General features: G+C 44.8%; 1 protein-coding gene across 7 annotated transcripts in view; it reads left to right on the plus strand.

The window, feature by feature from the left end:
- Positions 1 to 15,686, plus strand: part of pou2f2b (POU class 2 homeobox 2b) — a 71,642-nt gene that overhangs the window by 19,175 nt on the left and 36,781 nt on the right. Inside the window, exons 1-2 of one of the 7 annotated variants that reach the window (XM_087848275.1) lie at positions 7,916 to 7,951; positions 14,237 to 14,299. The exons of 5 other annotated variants lie outside the window; for them this stretch is intronic. Coding sequence is in view for 1 of the 2 variants with exons in the window: in XM_006802805.3 (XP_006802868.2) it covers positions 7,852 to 7,951 (100 nt within the window). In the remaining variant the exon portion in view is untranslated. Of the gene's footprint in view, positions 1 to 6,483; positions 7,952 to 14,236; positions 14,300 to 15,686 lie in introns of those variants that run through there. One more of the 7 variants, XM_006802805.3, reaches the window with a different exon arrangement.

The raw sequence follows: 15,686 nt of genomic DNA on the forward strand, positions 1-15,686 counted from the left end.
CTCTCTCTCTCTCTCTCTCTCTCACACACACACACACACACACACAGGCTATTTTACAAATACTCGGATACATTAATATGTGGCTTTCCTTGTTTTAGATTACGCATGTACAAACACACGCGGAGGCGCCCGTGGACAATAAGACTCAAAGCGCCTGATGGTCACCACTACTGACTTCTCTTTTAGATGAGAAGTAGGAACCTGCGGACTCAGCACACAAAACCACATCAAACACACACAACATGTCCCTTTCAGCACACATACACATATATGATCAGGGCAGATTCTCGCATAAGGTGTTGCACTCACACACACGCACAAGCGCTGACGCTGTCCTTGCGCACACACCTCTCACACAATCAGCCAGACGGACCGACACCACTTCGTCCAACACACACTCAAAACATAACCTTGACCTGTCGTACTCCCAGCCTGCAGTCTCATACATACTTCATCCGTTCACTGGGGGATGACACACACACACACACACACACACATACACACACGACTTTTCTGCACACACTAATCACACGGGGCCTGAAAAATGCAAACTCATACCAGAGGTTTGTGGAAAAAGACAACAGCTCCAACTTTATACTTGATGGAGTTTTTGAATTGATAGGACTTGAAATATTTCTTCTTGGTAAACAGCGAAACGTGGCAGAAAGTCTCAAACTCAAAGCTACTCAGCTCATAAGGAAATAAAATTGAGGATGGGATTGTTTCATTTTTTTTCTCGGAGACTGACAAAATTATTAATCGATTATCTAAATTGGTGCCAATTAATTTTCTGCCCACTGACTAACTGATTGATCAAGCGGACGTCGCAGCTCCGCTAATGAATTTCAGATTTATCTCTCACAAATTGGGACTCTGGCTCCTCGTGTTCATCCAAATGCGTCTATAAAATTAGAGCAGATACAGGCCTACTCAGTGATGAATTTCACTGTCAAAGACAAATTCGAAATAAATCTCTCACTGTGGACTTCGAGCGTGTGTCGCACTCTGATAATTTCCACAATATCCTCTGCAGCCCCCAGGGGCAGATTTTTTTTTCCTGTTATTTCTCTCTCCATCCTCTCCTGTTTGTTTCTATCCCTGTAAAATGCTGGTTGCTTTACTGAAATACTGCAGTGCTTTATCTGCCCTCTTTTTCCTCCCTTTAGTCCACTCTCCCTCCTTTTTTTTTCTTTTTTCCTCCCTTCTCTAACCTCCCCATCCCGCAACCCAGCCCTTTAGTTGTTGTTGAAGATGGTGGGGGGTGGAGAGGGTAAGTGTAAGGGTGGGGTAATGGGTGAGGCAGATAGGGGAGGGGGTGGGAGCAGAAGCAGCCGAGACCCAATGACGTGGGTGCGACATGTAACCGTGGCGCAGGAGAGGAAATCAATACATGAAAGGATGAGGAGCACTGGGGTGGATTACCGTCTGGGGCCCTGGCTACTGGAGGGATGCAGGGAGATGGAGGGGGTGTAGATGAGGCCTGGGGGGTTGGATTGTGTGTGTGTGTGTGTGTCTGTGTGTGGAGAAGAAGGAGGGGTGGAGAGGGCGAGAGGCCAGATTGTCCAGTCCCCTCTCTCCTGTATCCCCTCCCCTGACCAAGCACTGCTTGAATCTTGACCCATCCCATCAACCCTCCCTTGGCTTCTAAACACCGCTCAGTGCCGGTAGGCTGCCAAAGATGGACCTTCAGCTCTCCACACACGCTCATACACACATGCAGGTGCAGTGGACTCTATAATGTGGAGTGAATACATTGCAGCCACTGTGTGTTAACTCTGCCGATAACCCTGCACTATCTGTGTGGGGCATAATCGGCTGATATTACCAGTGTAAATTAAAGAGCCCCAGCGAGGCTGTGTGTGTGTGTATGTGCGCGCGCGCGCACGTGTGTGTGTGTGTATACATTTATGTGCCTGCGTGCATGTAAGTTTTCAGCAGGGGGCTTCCACAGCCCTGCCACAAACCCAGATAATAAATATCTATTATAAATATCATTATTATTGGGCCAATCTCCCCCAATAACTGAGCCTCTGTGAAAGATGGCATGAGGGACCGAGCTGGATATTGGCAATATATCAGCATTGATTATTGAGAGTGCTGACAGAGAGAGGGAGGCAAAGTTAATAAAAACTAATAAAAAAGACAAGGAATACAGAAAGAACACGGGCTTTAGCTGGATCAGCTGCTTGTTCGCTCGAGGAAAGCGAGAACGGAAGGCGGAGGGCTGGAGATTGTGGTGTACAGTCATCGTTTGTGTGAGGCTGTGTGTATTTTCTGCTTCAACATACGTGTATCTGTGTACGTGAGCGTGCGTGTGAAGTTTTACCATTCTCATTTGGGAATTTTTTTCGTGTGTGTGACTTTGACTTGTGCACACACACAGCTCACTTCTTCTTCTTCTTCTTCTTCTTCTTCTTCTTCCACACCTGTATGTGTGTATCTTCTTGGATTGATTGAATCTTGGTTGGATGTGAACTCTGCAGTTAGGATCCAAAGCCTGCACCACATCTTGCCTTCCCACACACTGGCACTTACCAAGATCCACAAACAGTACCTGCCCACCCACTCGCCAACACACGCACTGACAAAGACACCAAGAAAACAAACCTCATAAAAGCCCATGCATCATATCCATATTATCTTGACAAATCTATACATCATGTCAGAGCATGGCATTATGTGAATATTACATTTTGCCATCTGTTATTGATGTGTGTGTGCACGGAGAGGATATGAGAGGAGTGTGTTGACGCCTCGCGCTGCCCGGATGAGACGGGACAAGGCGACAGTGAGAGAGAGAGAGAGAGAGAGAGTGTTGTCCATTCTAATAGGGCCTTGTTAGGCCGCTGACAGAGCCAGTAACGCCACCGTTGGCCTCCTATTGATTCCCAACCGACGCAGTTATTGATGAGTGAGAATTTAATTCGACCAGCTCGTTTGTCAACATGACATCACCATTTAACTATGACCGTGACATGGCCGCGAACACCCTCGGATGAGCCGGGGTCACACACGCGGAGCGGCGCGTGAGGACAAACACACACACATCCCGTCTGATCAGTACGAACCATTTCACCGAGGAAAAGGGTTTGGGTTTTTTTTGTGGTTAGAACTTTTCTTCTGCTTCATCATTTATAATAAAAACTAAAAAAATCATGTTCAATATTCAAACTCTGTTTCTAGCCAGTCAAATCAATCATTCAAAATGAAGAACAGGCAATTACCAAGAGTGCAATAAACAATATGACTAATGAATGGTCCGTGTTGTGACTAATGTGTAGCCTAAGGATACTTTGGCTTTTTCTGATTGGATACATTTTTCATGCCACATCCTGACCTACAGCACATGACACAGAAAACATTTTGTGGAGAGAAATTGAACAAATTGCTTTCTATGAATAAATCTGCTTGTGACTACTGTAGGTGGGGAAAACTACGTAAGCCAGAGTATCAGCTGCAAACAAACTGATTTGTGTTAAAGAAAAAAACGCTGAAAGAAAAAAGAACTTCAAATAGATTATAAGAATATTTTTTATTTTCTTCATTTGATCTATTAGTTTGATATTTTGTCTTTTTATTGGAGATGTTGTCTAACTGAATCCAATAATATGTAATAAGTTTTGAAAAGAGTGATTCAGGAGTTGTTTTTAAACATTTCACTCATTAAATAATTGTGGGGAGTAGCTGTGATGAACAGAGAAGTGTGTTTACCTATTAACAGTGTGTTTTCTCCATTAGCAGTAGCTTATAAATTTATTGACGACATATATCAATATTGTGGCATCATAACGAGTTCATATATGTATATGATTTTTAGCAAATGTAATAAATTCTACAGCACAGACATTATGTAATGCAGAAAAACCTGCAAATCCAGTGCAGTACACTGCAAGCAGAAGTCTCATTTATTTTGTAATTTAAAGGGAAGAAAAACTTTCTGGAAGATGTGAAGCACACAAATTACAAAAGATACACATTTATACCTCTTTTGGTTATTAAAAAGAATCATTCGGCAGTTAAATCTCAATCCCTAAACTTTATTTTTAGTTCCTGCTTTCCAATATTACATCCATTACAGTATTTGTTATTTGTCCCTGAAAAAAATAGAAGCAAAGCGAGAGAGCGAGAGAGACAATTTTGGAAGAGCATTTTTCAATACAGCAGGGCAAAGATACAGCCCAGAAAACAATGGAACCAGCTATATATCTCTGTATGGATTGGGAGGCTTGATAGGGAGGGAGGTGGACAATCAGGACCATGGGCCTTCAATGAAAGCGGTCCAGCAGGGGTTATTGGCTGGAGCGGCCCCTCAGGGGAGCTCGCTCTCCCTATCTGTTTCTCTCTCTTTGGGGTTGTGGGTCTCACCACGTCCCTTGGGGACTGAAACTGTAGAGCCCACCTCGCTGCGGGGGCCCTATAGGCACCAAGCAAGAAACACACGGAGGGGGCGGTTTGCAGAATTCAGGTGGTCAGTCCCAGACAGATGGCCAGGTAACGAAGCCTCTGTATTCTGTGCTTATTTTACCTGTCAAACAGTTTGCAACTGTGTAGACATGATGAGGGAAAATAACTTTAATAGAGGGAAAAATCAAAATTCTGCACATGCCTGAATTTGTGTGAAAGACGGTCAGCGAGAGGACATGAGAGTTTGTTTCTTCCCTTTAAAGTTTTCAGCGTCTGCTGCAGAATAAGGAGATCCGCTCATCTGAATACCTGAAATCCGCGCAGGTGTTTTGACGGCGGTGTGTTTTTATATGTGTGACTGCCTCATTGATAGTTTTCTGTGTCTTTGTGGCCGCGTCAGGAGGAAGAAAAAGAAGAGTTTGGTAAGAAGAGCGCATGGAGGACAAATGGATGGATGCTGTATGTGTTAGCACCCCTCCTCCTCCCTCCTCACCCCCTCATCCTCCTCACCCCTCCAACACCATCTTATTTTCCCCTCCTTCAATCTCACACACCCTCCCTCCATCCCTCTCTTCCACAGACGCGCACAACCACACTACATTCTACAAGAAATAATTGCTTTTGTCTGGAAGGAGTGCGGGGAGGAGGGAAAGGGGGCGCGCATGGCTCCCTTTGTGGAGAGAAGGGGGTCTTTGAAGGACAACTAGTCACTTCGCCCTTCCCTCCTTCTTTCCTCCTCTCTCTTCTTGCTGCCTCACCTCCCATCTCCTCCTTCCCTCTTATTACCCTGCCACCTTACTCCTCTTTCTCAGTTTTCCACTTTTCTACTTCTCCCCTTCCTCCTTTCCTTACTCCCTGTGTCTCCCGTTCTTCTCTCTCTTCCCTCTCCTCCTCTCCCTCATTGGATCTGCGGATGTCATCTGTCATATGTGAAGCAGAGGGAGAAGGACAATAAAACCAGGTTGTCTACTACAGAGGATGACACATTTTTCATAATTAGGAATATGCCAGTTTTAGTGTGCGGCTCACATTTCTTGGCAATATGGCTGTCTGCTGATGACTGAGTAAATGACAAGTCTGGTGATGATGGGAAAGTAATTTATTGCACGTGCAGTTTCCATTAAAACGGGCCTAATCGCCCACAGCATTAAGTGAGCAGGCATAAACAGTCCTGCGGGATGAGGCTCTCAGGCCCAACAGGAGCAAGAGCTCGCTCATTCCTATCGATTTGCCCGTATTGACTGCAATGTTTAACGTATAGATTTTTCTATTTAAAAATCCATATCGACAATAATCTGGCGTGTAAGCGTGCGGCGTTGACTGATGTTGGCCTGTAATTGACAGCATGTAACATGTCGGGAGCCCGGGAGTGGGAGAGGGCAGAAGGGAGGCCGGCATGCGTGGAAGAAGGGCTGCTGGTGATCACCTTTGTAATGGAGGAGCTCGTCCCCTGACACCTGGGCTCTCTTGTTCTTTATTTTTATTGTTGCTCTTGTTGTTGTCATTTGTATCCTGCCTGCAAACTCAAATGCAAGCACTTATGCATGCACATGCTGCTCTTATCTCACTGAGTTTATAGCCTGCACTGTGTTTTCAGTCTGCTTGATATTTTCTCATGCCTGGAACAGCAGTGGTCGCTCTTGTCTTTCTGTCTATCTGAATAATGATAGACCCTACTCCGCTCAGGAGGGCTTATTAAACGCAGCAGTGATGAGATGACTTAATTGCGTGCATGCTGGGTATCCTGGCAGGTATTAGCACTAAGCACCTATAGGTATCCATGGATTCTCTTATCGGGTCTTCATCCCTACCCAAGGAGGCCAGCAGTAATGCACTGATCACCATTGGCATCATTATAGCCGGTATTATTAAGAGGGGGGAAAAATCCAGAAATCAATACAGGATACCTTTTGCAGCGGTAGTGAAAACGAGGGAGATGGGGTGGTTGGTGGGGGTGGCGGTGGTGGGTGGGTGGGAGGCAGGAGGGAGGGATTGAGGGATGGAGGGAGGTGCGGGGGTGGGGTGGTGGTGATGTGTGAGTAGTAGCGGGTCCTCTCTCGCCTCAATGTTGCGGCCAGCCTAGTGGCAGATCGCTACAATCCTGGAGGGAGCCGGGTCGAATGAGCTGTTGGGGTTCCCAAATAATATCGGGGACAAACAGACAGACAAAAACAGACACACAGGCGGATGGACGGAGATAGGCAAGTGTTCCGATAAAACGCGACACCATAATTCGGATTTCAGTAGATACGCTTTCTTATTTCCGTTTGGGGTTTTTTTTCGGTTTTTAGTCTGATTTTTTTTTATTATTTATTTACCCGCTGTATTTATTTATTAGTTTATCTATCGATTGATTGCGTTTTAATTACTGCCTTGTGACAGAGAGCGAGGAAGGAGGAGCGTCAGGGCCAAGCGCGCGCGCGCGTTGTGTTTGTGTGTATATGTGTGTGTGCGCGTGTGTGTTTGTGTCCGTTCAGCCTTTTTTTGTCCCACTTGTTTATTTGGAAGCCTTTAATGAAGCTGTTTTAATTTAAAGAAGAAGAAAAAAACGCGCGAGCCGCCGCTTTTTGCCCACGCGGATGAATGTCTTACATGTAGCCTTCATGCAAAGGGAAGAAGAGAAGGAGCGCGTGCAGCTAGAGACCAAATACAGTATAAACCAAACCAAATAGTGCAGAAATCCAAATAAGACTTTCTAACTCTGCTGGCCTTGTTTTTTCCACTGTCGAGCGCGTTGATATGCGTCCTTGTTGTGCTGTTTTAAACTGCAAAGCGAATACCAAAGCCAAGCCCGGCCGGTGATGCTACAGGAATAGGCTAGCGACTGTTCTCATGCCTCCTCACACCTACAGGAAACGTTAACTGGTGAGGAGCGAGAGAGGAGTGTGGGGGGATAAAATAAGCTCCCGGGCCTCTATGTTTACTCAAGGAAAACGATATAGCAGAGCAAAGGTAACAGAGAGACGCAGGTGCATCGACGACAGACAGGTGACACGCAGACTTGTGTGTTTTTATTATTATTATCAAAGCTTACTTACAATAGGTCTGCAATTGTAACACAACTTTTCCTGTAGCCTGTAGAAGTGAGCTCTGATCTCCGTTCTGTCCGTCTGTGTGTTGGTCTGGACTGTAAGATAACTGCTGCACTCAAGGGACCATCCTACATAAATATATATATATATATCTAAATATAAATACTATGTTCTATGCACATTTACACCAAAACAAAAGCCGAGCACCAGTCTACAGATGTAAATAAAGTGCGCAGCTGGGGCTACATGTGTACACACCTAACGGCGAATGTTCTGAGCTCTCCATACCAAATATTGTCCAAAAGCTGTCTGCCAGAGAAACGGACGAAAGTGCAGGAGCTTCAGAGGACGACAGAGCTTGTTACAGTACATCTGACAGATTATTTGCATCAAAACAAGAAGCCGGAGGAAGATCATGTTTGTTCCTTTGCCGGTGCCGTTCGTGTTTCAGAGAGCTACCCCTGACCTCAACGCCTGGCGTCTCAAATCCCCTCTGGCTCTCCGCTCCAACTCCGGTAAGACATTTTTCCTCTTCTCCCTGCTACACCTCCTCCATGTCGGCCAAGCCGCGGAGACCCGCCCCGCCTGCCTCGCTCGGTGCCGTTGCACTTGCAGCGGGCAGAGCTGGCGGTGCACACACCCACTTGCACACGCACACACACACACACACCTCGAGCTCCTTCTGGGGGCTTGAACACAGTCCTCCGCACTTGCGGGGCGGCTGTTAAAAATCAGAGAAGCTGTCCCGGGCGCTTTGCTTTGTCCAGACTGATTGAAAATGAATTGCGTAAAATGTCCAGTTTCTTTTCGCTTTCCGTTCTGTGAAACGATGCGCCACTGCTCCACCCGTGTGTTGCTTAATTTCCACGCCGCCCGTGTGTTCCTATTTCCGAGTAGGCTATTTTTTCTCTCCCCGTCTCCGTCACCGTCCTTCCCCTCTTCTCCACTGCCTGCGCCTGAGCCTCAGCCTCCGACTCTCCCCAACTAGACTCTCGGCAGGCAGGGAATATTCATGCCAACTTATCGATCCTGCGGAGATCGATTCCTGGGCCGGTGGAAGCAGAGAGAGGGGGAGATAGAAGGAGAGAGTAGGTGCACGGAGGAGTAACAACATACGAGAGGAGGCAATGGAAACGCTGTTTTCCACTCGTTTTTATTCCAAAGCCAACTGTTTAGTGTTTGTGGTTTATTCATATAGACTAAATAACTTGTTAGTGGGCCGACTTTGAGCTCGAAGAACCTTACTGATTCTCCTGACTCAGATTTTGCTCAGACTTCCATCCAGCTTAGCTGGCAAGGATCGCATCTTTGTAAACACCACTAGAAATGGACTTGGAGTGATTGCATCTCTCTGTCCCATTGCTTGGGCTGCTCCACGGTTGAGAGCAGACTAGCAGAGGGAGTGTGGAGTCAGGGAAAGGGGGGTGGGGGTGGGGGGGACGCCGTCTGCGTTTCATCTGCGCTGAAGTGGAAGAAAAGGATGCATGGTGGGAGCAGCCAGTCCGGCTTCAGTGTGTTGCTGTGAGAAACCTCTTGCTCAGTCTAGCATCCACTGTTTCTAAGACACGCAACAGCTACTTAGCTCTTTACTGGCTTAACATCTTTGCTTGCCCTGCAGTCCTGCGAGAATTGTATTGTTTTGGGAAGTGATGCAAAAGGAGGAAAATTAGGTCAAACATTAGTCATTAACTATTGCATACACATAGACAAACTTGTGTGAAAAGCTGGGTTAAATGTGTCTCATGTGCACCTTGGCCAGTGGGTGAGCTCTTACAGGCCCAGTCTCCTGCGCTCCCCTCATTTCCAGATCAGTTCAAGCCCATTTGATTTGTGAGGCGCCAGGTTTCACCCTTTACTCCACATACTCAGTCAACGGTGCACAGTGTGTGACAGTGAAGGGATAGGTGATAGAGGGGGAGAGAAAAAGAGCGTAGAGGGATGAAAGGGACCTGTTACCTGCCATATCTCTAGAGAGATACATAGAGAAGAGAGGGGAGAGCGGTTGGATGGTGGAAGTGGCAAAGGAGAGGGGGACTGGGGAGGAGGAGTTTTTTTGGTCTCCGCACGTTGAAAAATGGCGAATGTCACAACGAGATAAAAAAAAAAAATGTGGAAAGAGAGCAAGAGAGAAGTGGGTGAAAGTACGAACAGATGACAGAGTGAAAAACGAGGAGGGAGAGGAAAACCCAGTTTGAGCTCGAGAGGTGAGAGTAAACCGAGGATGAGCCATTATGTTGCCGTGTCCCAGGCCAGGGCCGGCATCTGAATAAGCAGGCAATCTGATGGGATGTGTATACAGGCTGCTGAATTCCTTAGATGGCAGGATAACGTGATTCACAGTCCTCTGCTGATTTTATTCCAGGTTGATAACATAGCGCGAGGTGCTGTCCTTTCTGAACTCAGAGGGTTTGTTGCCAGGGGAGCGCTGGGTCAGTCAGCATCTGAGGTCTAAAGCAGGAGTTGCTTCTTCACCGTATATCAGCAAACAACAGGAATGATTTAATCTGAAAGTATTAAAGTTGTCTTGATGCGTGCTCAATCATCCAGGTAAGAAAATCCCAAAAAGTTGATTCTGTTTACTCATCCAAGTGATGAGAGTGACGAAATGCCTCTCACACTGAAAACGCCACATCCACATGTACAGAATCAACTTTTTGGGATATTAAAGATGCTAGGATTGAGTGGACACGCCCACAGAAGTGTGCTTTCACTTAGCCAACAAAGAGCCTTTAATACTGTCACACACACACACACACAGACGCACACAATGCTTTCTGGGTAGTTGTAGGGCTCTTGACTCAAGCTCTCAGTTAACTTGTCTCTTTGACTGGTGGCAGCTCCTTGACTCCTTTGCGTTAGAGCCTTTTGTGGGGTCAAAGGTCACGGCGGGAGTGTTAGACTCAGCCCCACCTGACCCTTTTTAGCCCCCTGTGTTTTGATTCTCTTTCATGTTACAACAGGCCTCGAGCACTCATGCACAACCCCTGTGGGGGCTCACACACGCACACACAGACACACAGAGACACACACTCACTGTCATGAAACAGACAGACCATCATATACACTACCATAAAACAAGCACGTTAGGCTGTTTGCACCTGGACAGCAAGCTGCTGTAACTGATCCAGGTTTTGTTCTATTTTTAATGGCATTGTGTCTGTCGAGGTACAGGTCATGGCTACTGCTGTGTGAACTCTTTGTGTGTATACGTGTGTATGTGTAGTAAAGTGGTTTGTGAAGCCATCAGCATTAACTGGTATATGAAAGTTTAATGGGACATAGAGGAGAAACCGCAGGTTTCCCACACAGTGCAGGGCTTGGTATGATATGATATAATATGATATGATGGGACATCAAGAAGACTGGAGACTGCCTTTCTCTCTCTCTCTCTCTCTCTCTCACACACACACACACCTGGATTCAGTTCATCTCAGCTATGCACCTTCTGTCACACACCATTAGCCACCATCTTCTACCATATACTCTCTAACTCTCTCTCTTTCACACACACACAAACACACACATGTGCACTTACAGTGCGATCGCACACGCTCCTCCGGTTTTAGCAGCTCGTGAGCTGTTTTAGTTCTGCCTCTGCATTTCAGACTGAGTAACATTTAACTATACACTTATTGATATTTGTGTTCCTCATAACATTTCCTGCCCGTGTACTGTAGGGCCGGTCTGATGTTATTATTTCCTTCAGTGTATTCCAATAAAATGTTCAGTCTTAATCCATTAATCAACATGTCCACAGCTCTGCGTCTGCGCTCGCTGCCAACTTTTAAGACATTTCTACATGTGTACAACGTCGCGCTGGCACGTCTTCGACTGCATGATGTAAGACCGTGCATGTGCTTACCCATTTGCTCTGTGTGTGACAAAGCGAGTGTGTGTGTGGGTGTGCAAGAGCATGAGCACACGTGCAAACTAGTGTGTGTAGATATAGATCGGTTTGTGGAGGGGAGCGTGCAAGTCGCAGTGTTAACATGATTGCAAATGACAAAATGTCAACCTGGGTTTGTTAGCAACATAATGGGGAATCAATAGACACGAGAAAGATGTCAATACTACATGCTTTATTGCATTAAGCTACCTCTCTCCTTCTCTGTAGCCCTCTCTCTCCTCTTCTTTTCCCTTTACCTCCCACTCTCTGCTCTCTGTCACAATACAATTCTCTCTCTCCTCAGCTCTCCTCTCCCCCTGGTAGTAGAATTAGATTGCAGTATATGAGCCAGCCACAGGGTTCTGAATGCTGCAGGCTGATGGCAAAATGCTCCAGGAGCTAATGGGCTGTTGGGCTCATCTATTTACGTATATTAAGCTCACATAGACGACCACAACAAAATCTGACAATGTGACGAGGCCCAAAGGAAGAGCAGCAGTGACGTCTTCTGTTTAACTGATGCATTTACGTAACGAGACAAACATAAGAGTTATCGTAGGACACTTTTAAAATCATATACTCTGTAACTGTGTGCTATGGGTGACCTTTAAAATATATAGCACTGGGAATTAAGGCTTTTTCATGGTTTTGGATTAATCCAAGCAAATCCAGTCTATAAAGATTATTAGCAGGGTGCTGCTGTGTTATTCGTGTTACAGTGGGGTTTAATAATTCCTTTTAATCCTATTAACTGTTTACCTTTTTATTGGATTTGCTCAGGTGTGCATATGCGCCAGTAGGTTGTATTTATACAAAGCATGTGGATGTGTTTGTGTGTGTGTGTGTGTGTGTGTGCGCGCGCGCGCATTGATGTGTTTATATTACTTGAGACTAATGTAGTATTAATGCTGATGAGGTCCCACAGCTCATTAGCAGCAGGGAGTGGTATTGAGTTTCTCCCGGGGAACAGGAGCGACCGGGACATACACACATCCGCTGTAAATTCTTAACAACCATTAGTGTATTGATAACCATTATCATGCACACATATATACACACACACACACACACACACACATTCACCAAACAATGACCTTTAAAGACATTGCTTTTAAATATGCATACTCCAGCACACAGGAGGACACACCACAAAAATCATGCAAACATATTCATCTCAACAGCACTTAGAGGCCATCCATTATTCTCCAATGTGTTCACAGAGACACGGACTCACACTCAGACAAATGATTTTGTGCAATTGGTCACCGTGTCCGCTGAAATACAGCCTAGCATTAGTCCTAACCAGGGGCTGGGTGAGCAGGCCACTTAATCAGACCTGGAGACCTTAATAACAGAGAGAACACACACACAGACGGATAGATGGAGTGTGTGTGTGTGTGTGTGTGTGTGTGTGTGTGTGTGTGTGTGTGTGTCTGTGTGTGAGAGAAAGCAGCTAATCAACACATCAGCAGGAATAAATACAAACCAGCTGATTCCATCCTAGATATTGATTTACACCTCCTTCTGTGTTTTCTAGTTGCCTCTCCTTATCACTCCTCCAATAGCACACAGGCAATGTACATACTGAAAACTCAGCCATACTTGACCTCTACATGGGGGACATCCTCCTCTGAGTATGTGTGGATGCTCAGTCAGTGGTGGCCTGGCTGTGATCAGCGTCGGAGTGGTCATCGCCACAAGCCGCCAATCAAACTAGGCAGTCAAAACGCGCCTCTGAACGTCTGCTGTCTATACACTTGATTACCTGATCTGGCAAGATTTTTCAAAGTGATTTATTCAGACATCAGAGTAAGACTACATTCCCCTGCTTGCTGGGACATGAGCATGCTGTTTCTTTGTGGCGATGCGCGGGTTCCGTCTGGATACTTTATTTGCTGAGATGACATCGGTCTCATTTCCAAACCAACAATGTGTTTTTTACTGGCCGCTGTCTTTTTTGTTGTTGATTGCCGCCGGCTGTCACCTCTGCCACCATGCTCATGTGCCAGTACATTTAGATAATAAAAAAGACCAATAAAACCCAGAGGTTTGATTGGGTGTCTCCCCTTAGCCCAGCAGAGTTGACGACTAAATCAGGGGTCCTTCTCTCCATTTCATTTAGCTGATAAGATTTATGGTAATGAAGGGTTCCTATTAACCTCTGGGGTTCCACTGCTGTCCTTCAGACTGAGGGTGGATGGAGAGTGCTTACCGATCAGGATAAGGCTGCGAACATATCTGCTATAAGCAATGTCACATCATTGCAAAAGCATCCTCTGGAGTGTGCGTGCACACACACACACACACATACACGCACACTCATGCATACACATACTCTTCAAGAGCACCTCAGCCCTTTAAGAGAGCTGAATGCATGTTTAATCTCTTTTCTGTCTTTATTACTTCTGAGTATTTTTCCTTTTCTTTATCCTCCCCACCATTCTGCTCTCCATCCTTTTCCCTGCAGGAGATTCTGTTCTGAAATTAATCTGTTGTACTCCCAACACCTCTTGTCCCTCTTACCCCCCTGTGCAACATCTCTCTTTTAGAACTGCACAGTCACGTTTTTTTATTGTTTGCTGAAAATACTCCAGAATTACAAACAATTGTAACTAATGATTTTAAATTTTACATTACATATACCGGGGGAGGGGGGAATCTTAAACATCATCTGGGTGTTGGTCATCTGTGACAGTTACTTTATTTTCTGTGGGAAGCAACAAACAAAAATACTTTCTTACACTTACTGATAGCAGTTTGTCAGGGTGAAACCCTACACACGTTTTAAGGGGGATGTTTCTCTGGAACACCCAACTGAACGAAAGTAAAATAAAATAAAACCACATTAAATGCACCCTCACAGGAAGTGGTTGCTTCTGTCTTCTACTTCTCATTCTCTTTTCTCCATTGCCAGTTTCAACCTGCAAATAACCTACCACTTGCACAGTTAGGGAAGGGGTCATCTAAACACAAGTAGGTAACTGAAATTTGAATAAATATAAGCTTAAAGATGAATTTGTATCCTGTTGACATGCACCATTAATATGGCTACCTATAATACATGTATACACTGCACATATATATATTTAAAATATGCCAAAGAGAAAGGAAAAAAAACAGTATATCGTTCTCCCCTATCTCTCTTGCTCTCCAGTCAGGACCTTATCATGTAAAGTTATCTTCGCTACAACCGGTTAGCAGGTGATTCTGAACCACAGAAGGAAAAGTCATCAAAACACCAACCGCACTCTGATTGATAGACCAGCTTATACCAAAAATAAATACTTCAGCATGTAATTGGCTGTCAAACACCAAAGGTACAACCTACCTTGCATCATCCTGTTCTCTCTGTGAGCTGGAGCAGGCTTGGAGGGGAAATCAACAAGTATGGAGAAAAATGTGCCGTAAACCCACACAGATACCTAATTTTGATTAATATTGGGCTTGACCAACAACTAATTGCTATTTATCAAAAGAAAAGGCACACTGTAGTTAAGCTAGCCAACTGTAGTGTTAACTAATTCAAATTTTAGTAAAGCTAACTAGCATGAACGCTAGCATGGTTTGGGTTATATTACTAGAGCGATGTAAATAAGACCATAGTTACTGCAAACTAATATCATCATTAAAGAATGTGTGTATTAATTCTTTAGCATGTAAATTCTGGTTGTATTTATTTTCAAACAGTTAAAGTTAAGATCAGGTGGAGTTTAGGTTGTGCTAACTAGTGTGGTTTGAGTTTAATATTAGGCTAGTTTAAGCTAGTTTATTTGATATAATTCGATCTGAGAATATTTAAAACTGTTGAATTTATATTAATATGCTTTAAATGTTTGCTAATAACTTATAGCACTGCGCTACACATTAATATTCTCCATTCAATTAACACATTTAGGACATTATTTATTAACCGCCTGCCTATTAAAATTGATCAAAAACCTACATTTTAACATCTATAAACTGTTTTTGATTCAAATGGAGGGACAGATGTATTTTAAAAAATAATCACACCTTGAAGCCCTAGTTTAACTCGCTTTATGAATAATATTTCTGTGATTTAGGTTCTTTAAGATAATTATTTTCCTGTCTAAATGAGGAAATTTTATTTTGAACGACCTCCAGTGTGTGTCACTAATTTCTGCCTGCATCCACTGACAATATCAACTGGCTGTCGTTAAATGTTAGAAAGCAAAAAGGAAGGTAGGAGTGACAGAGGAAGGGCACAACCCCTCCCTCATCTGTACAAGGGCTGCACCCCTCTGTCCCTTTGTCTGCTTGTAAAGGGGACAAGGGAGGAGGTGCAGAGCAGGGGGCGCAGGAGTGACTAAGTGACCTCTCGCTCCCCTTTCTTTTGACGCTTCCAT

Source organism: Neolamprologus brichardi, chromosome 11, assembly GCF_056152115.1.
Source record: "Neolamprologus brichardi isolate AB-2024 chromosome 11, ASM5615211v1, whole genome shotgun sequence".
Lineage (NCBI taxonomy): Eukaryota > Metazoa > Chordata > Actinopteri > Cichliformes > Cichlidae > Neolamprologus > Neolamprologus brichardi.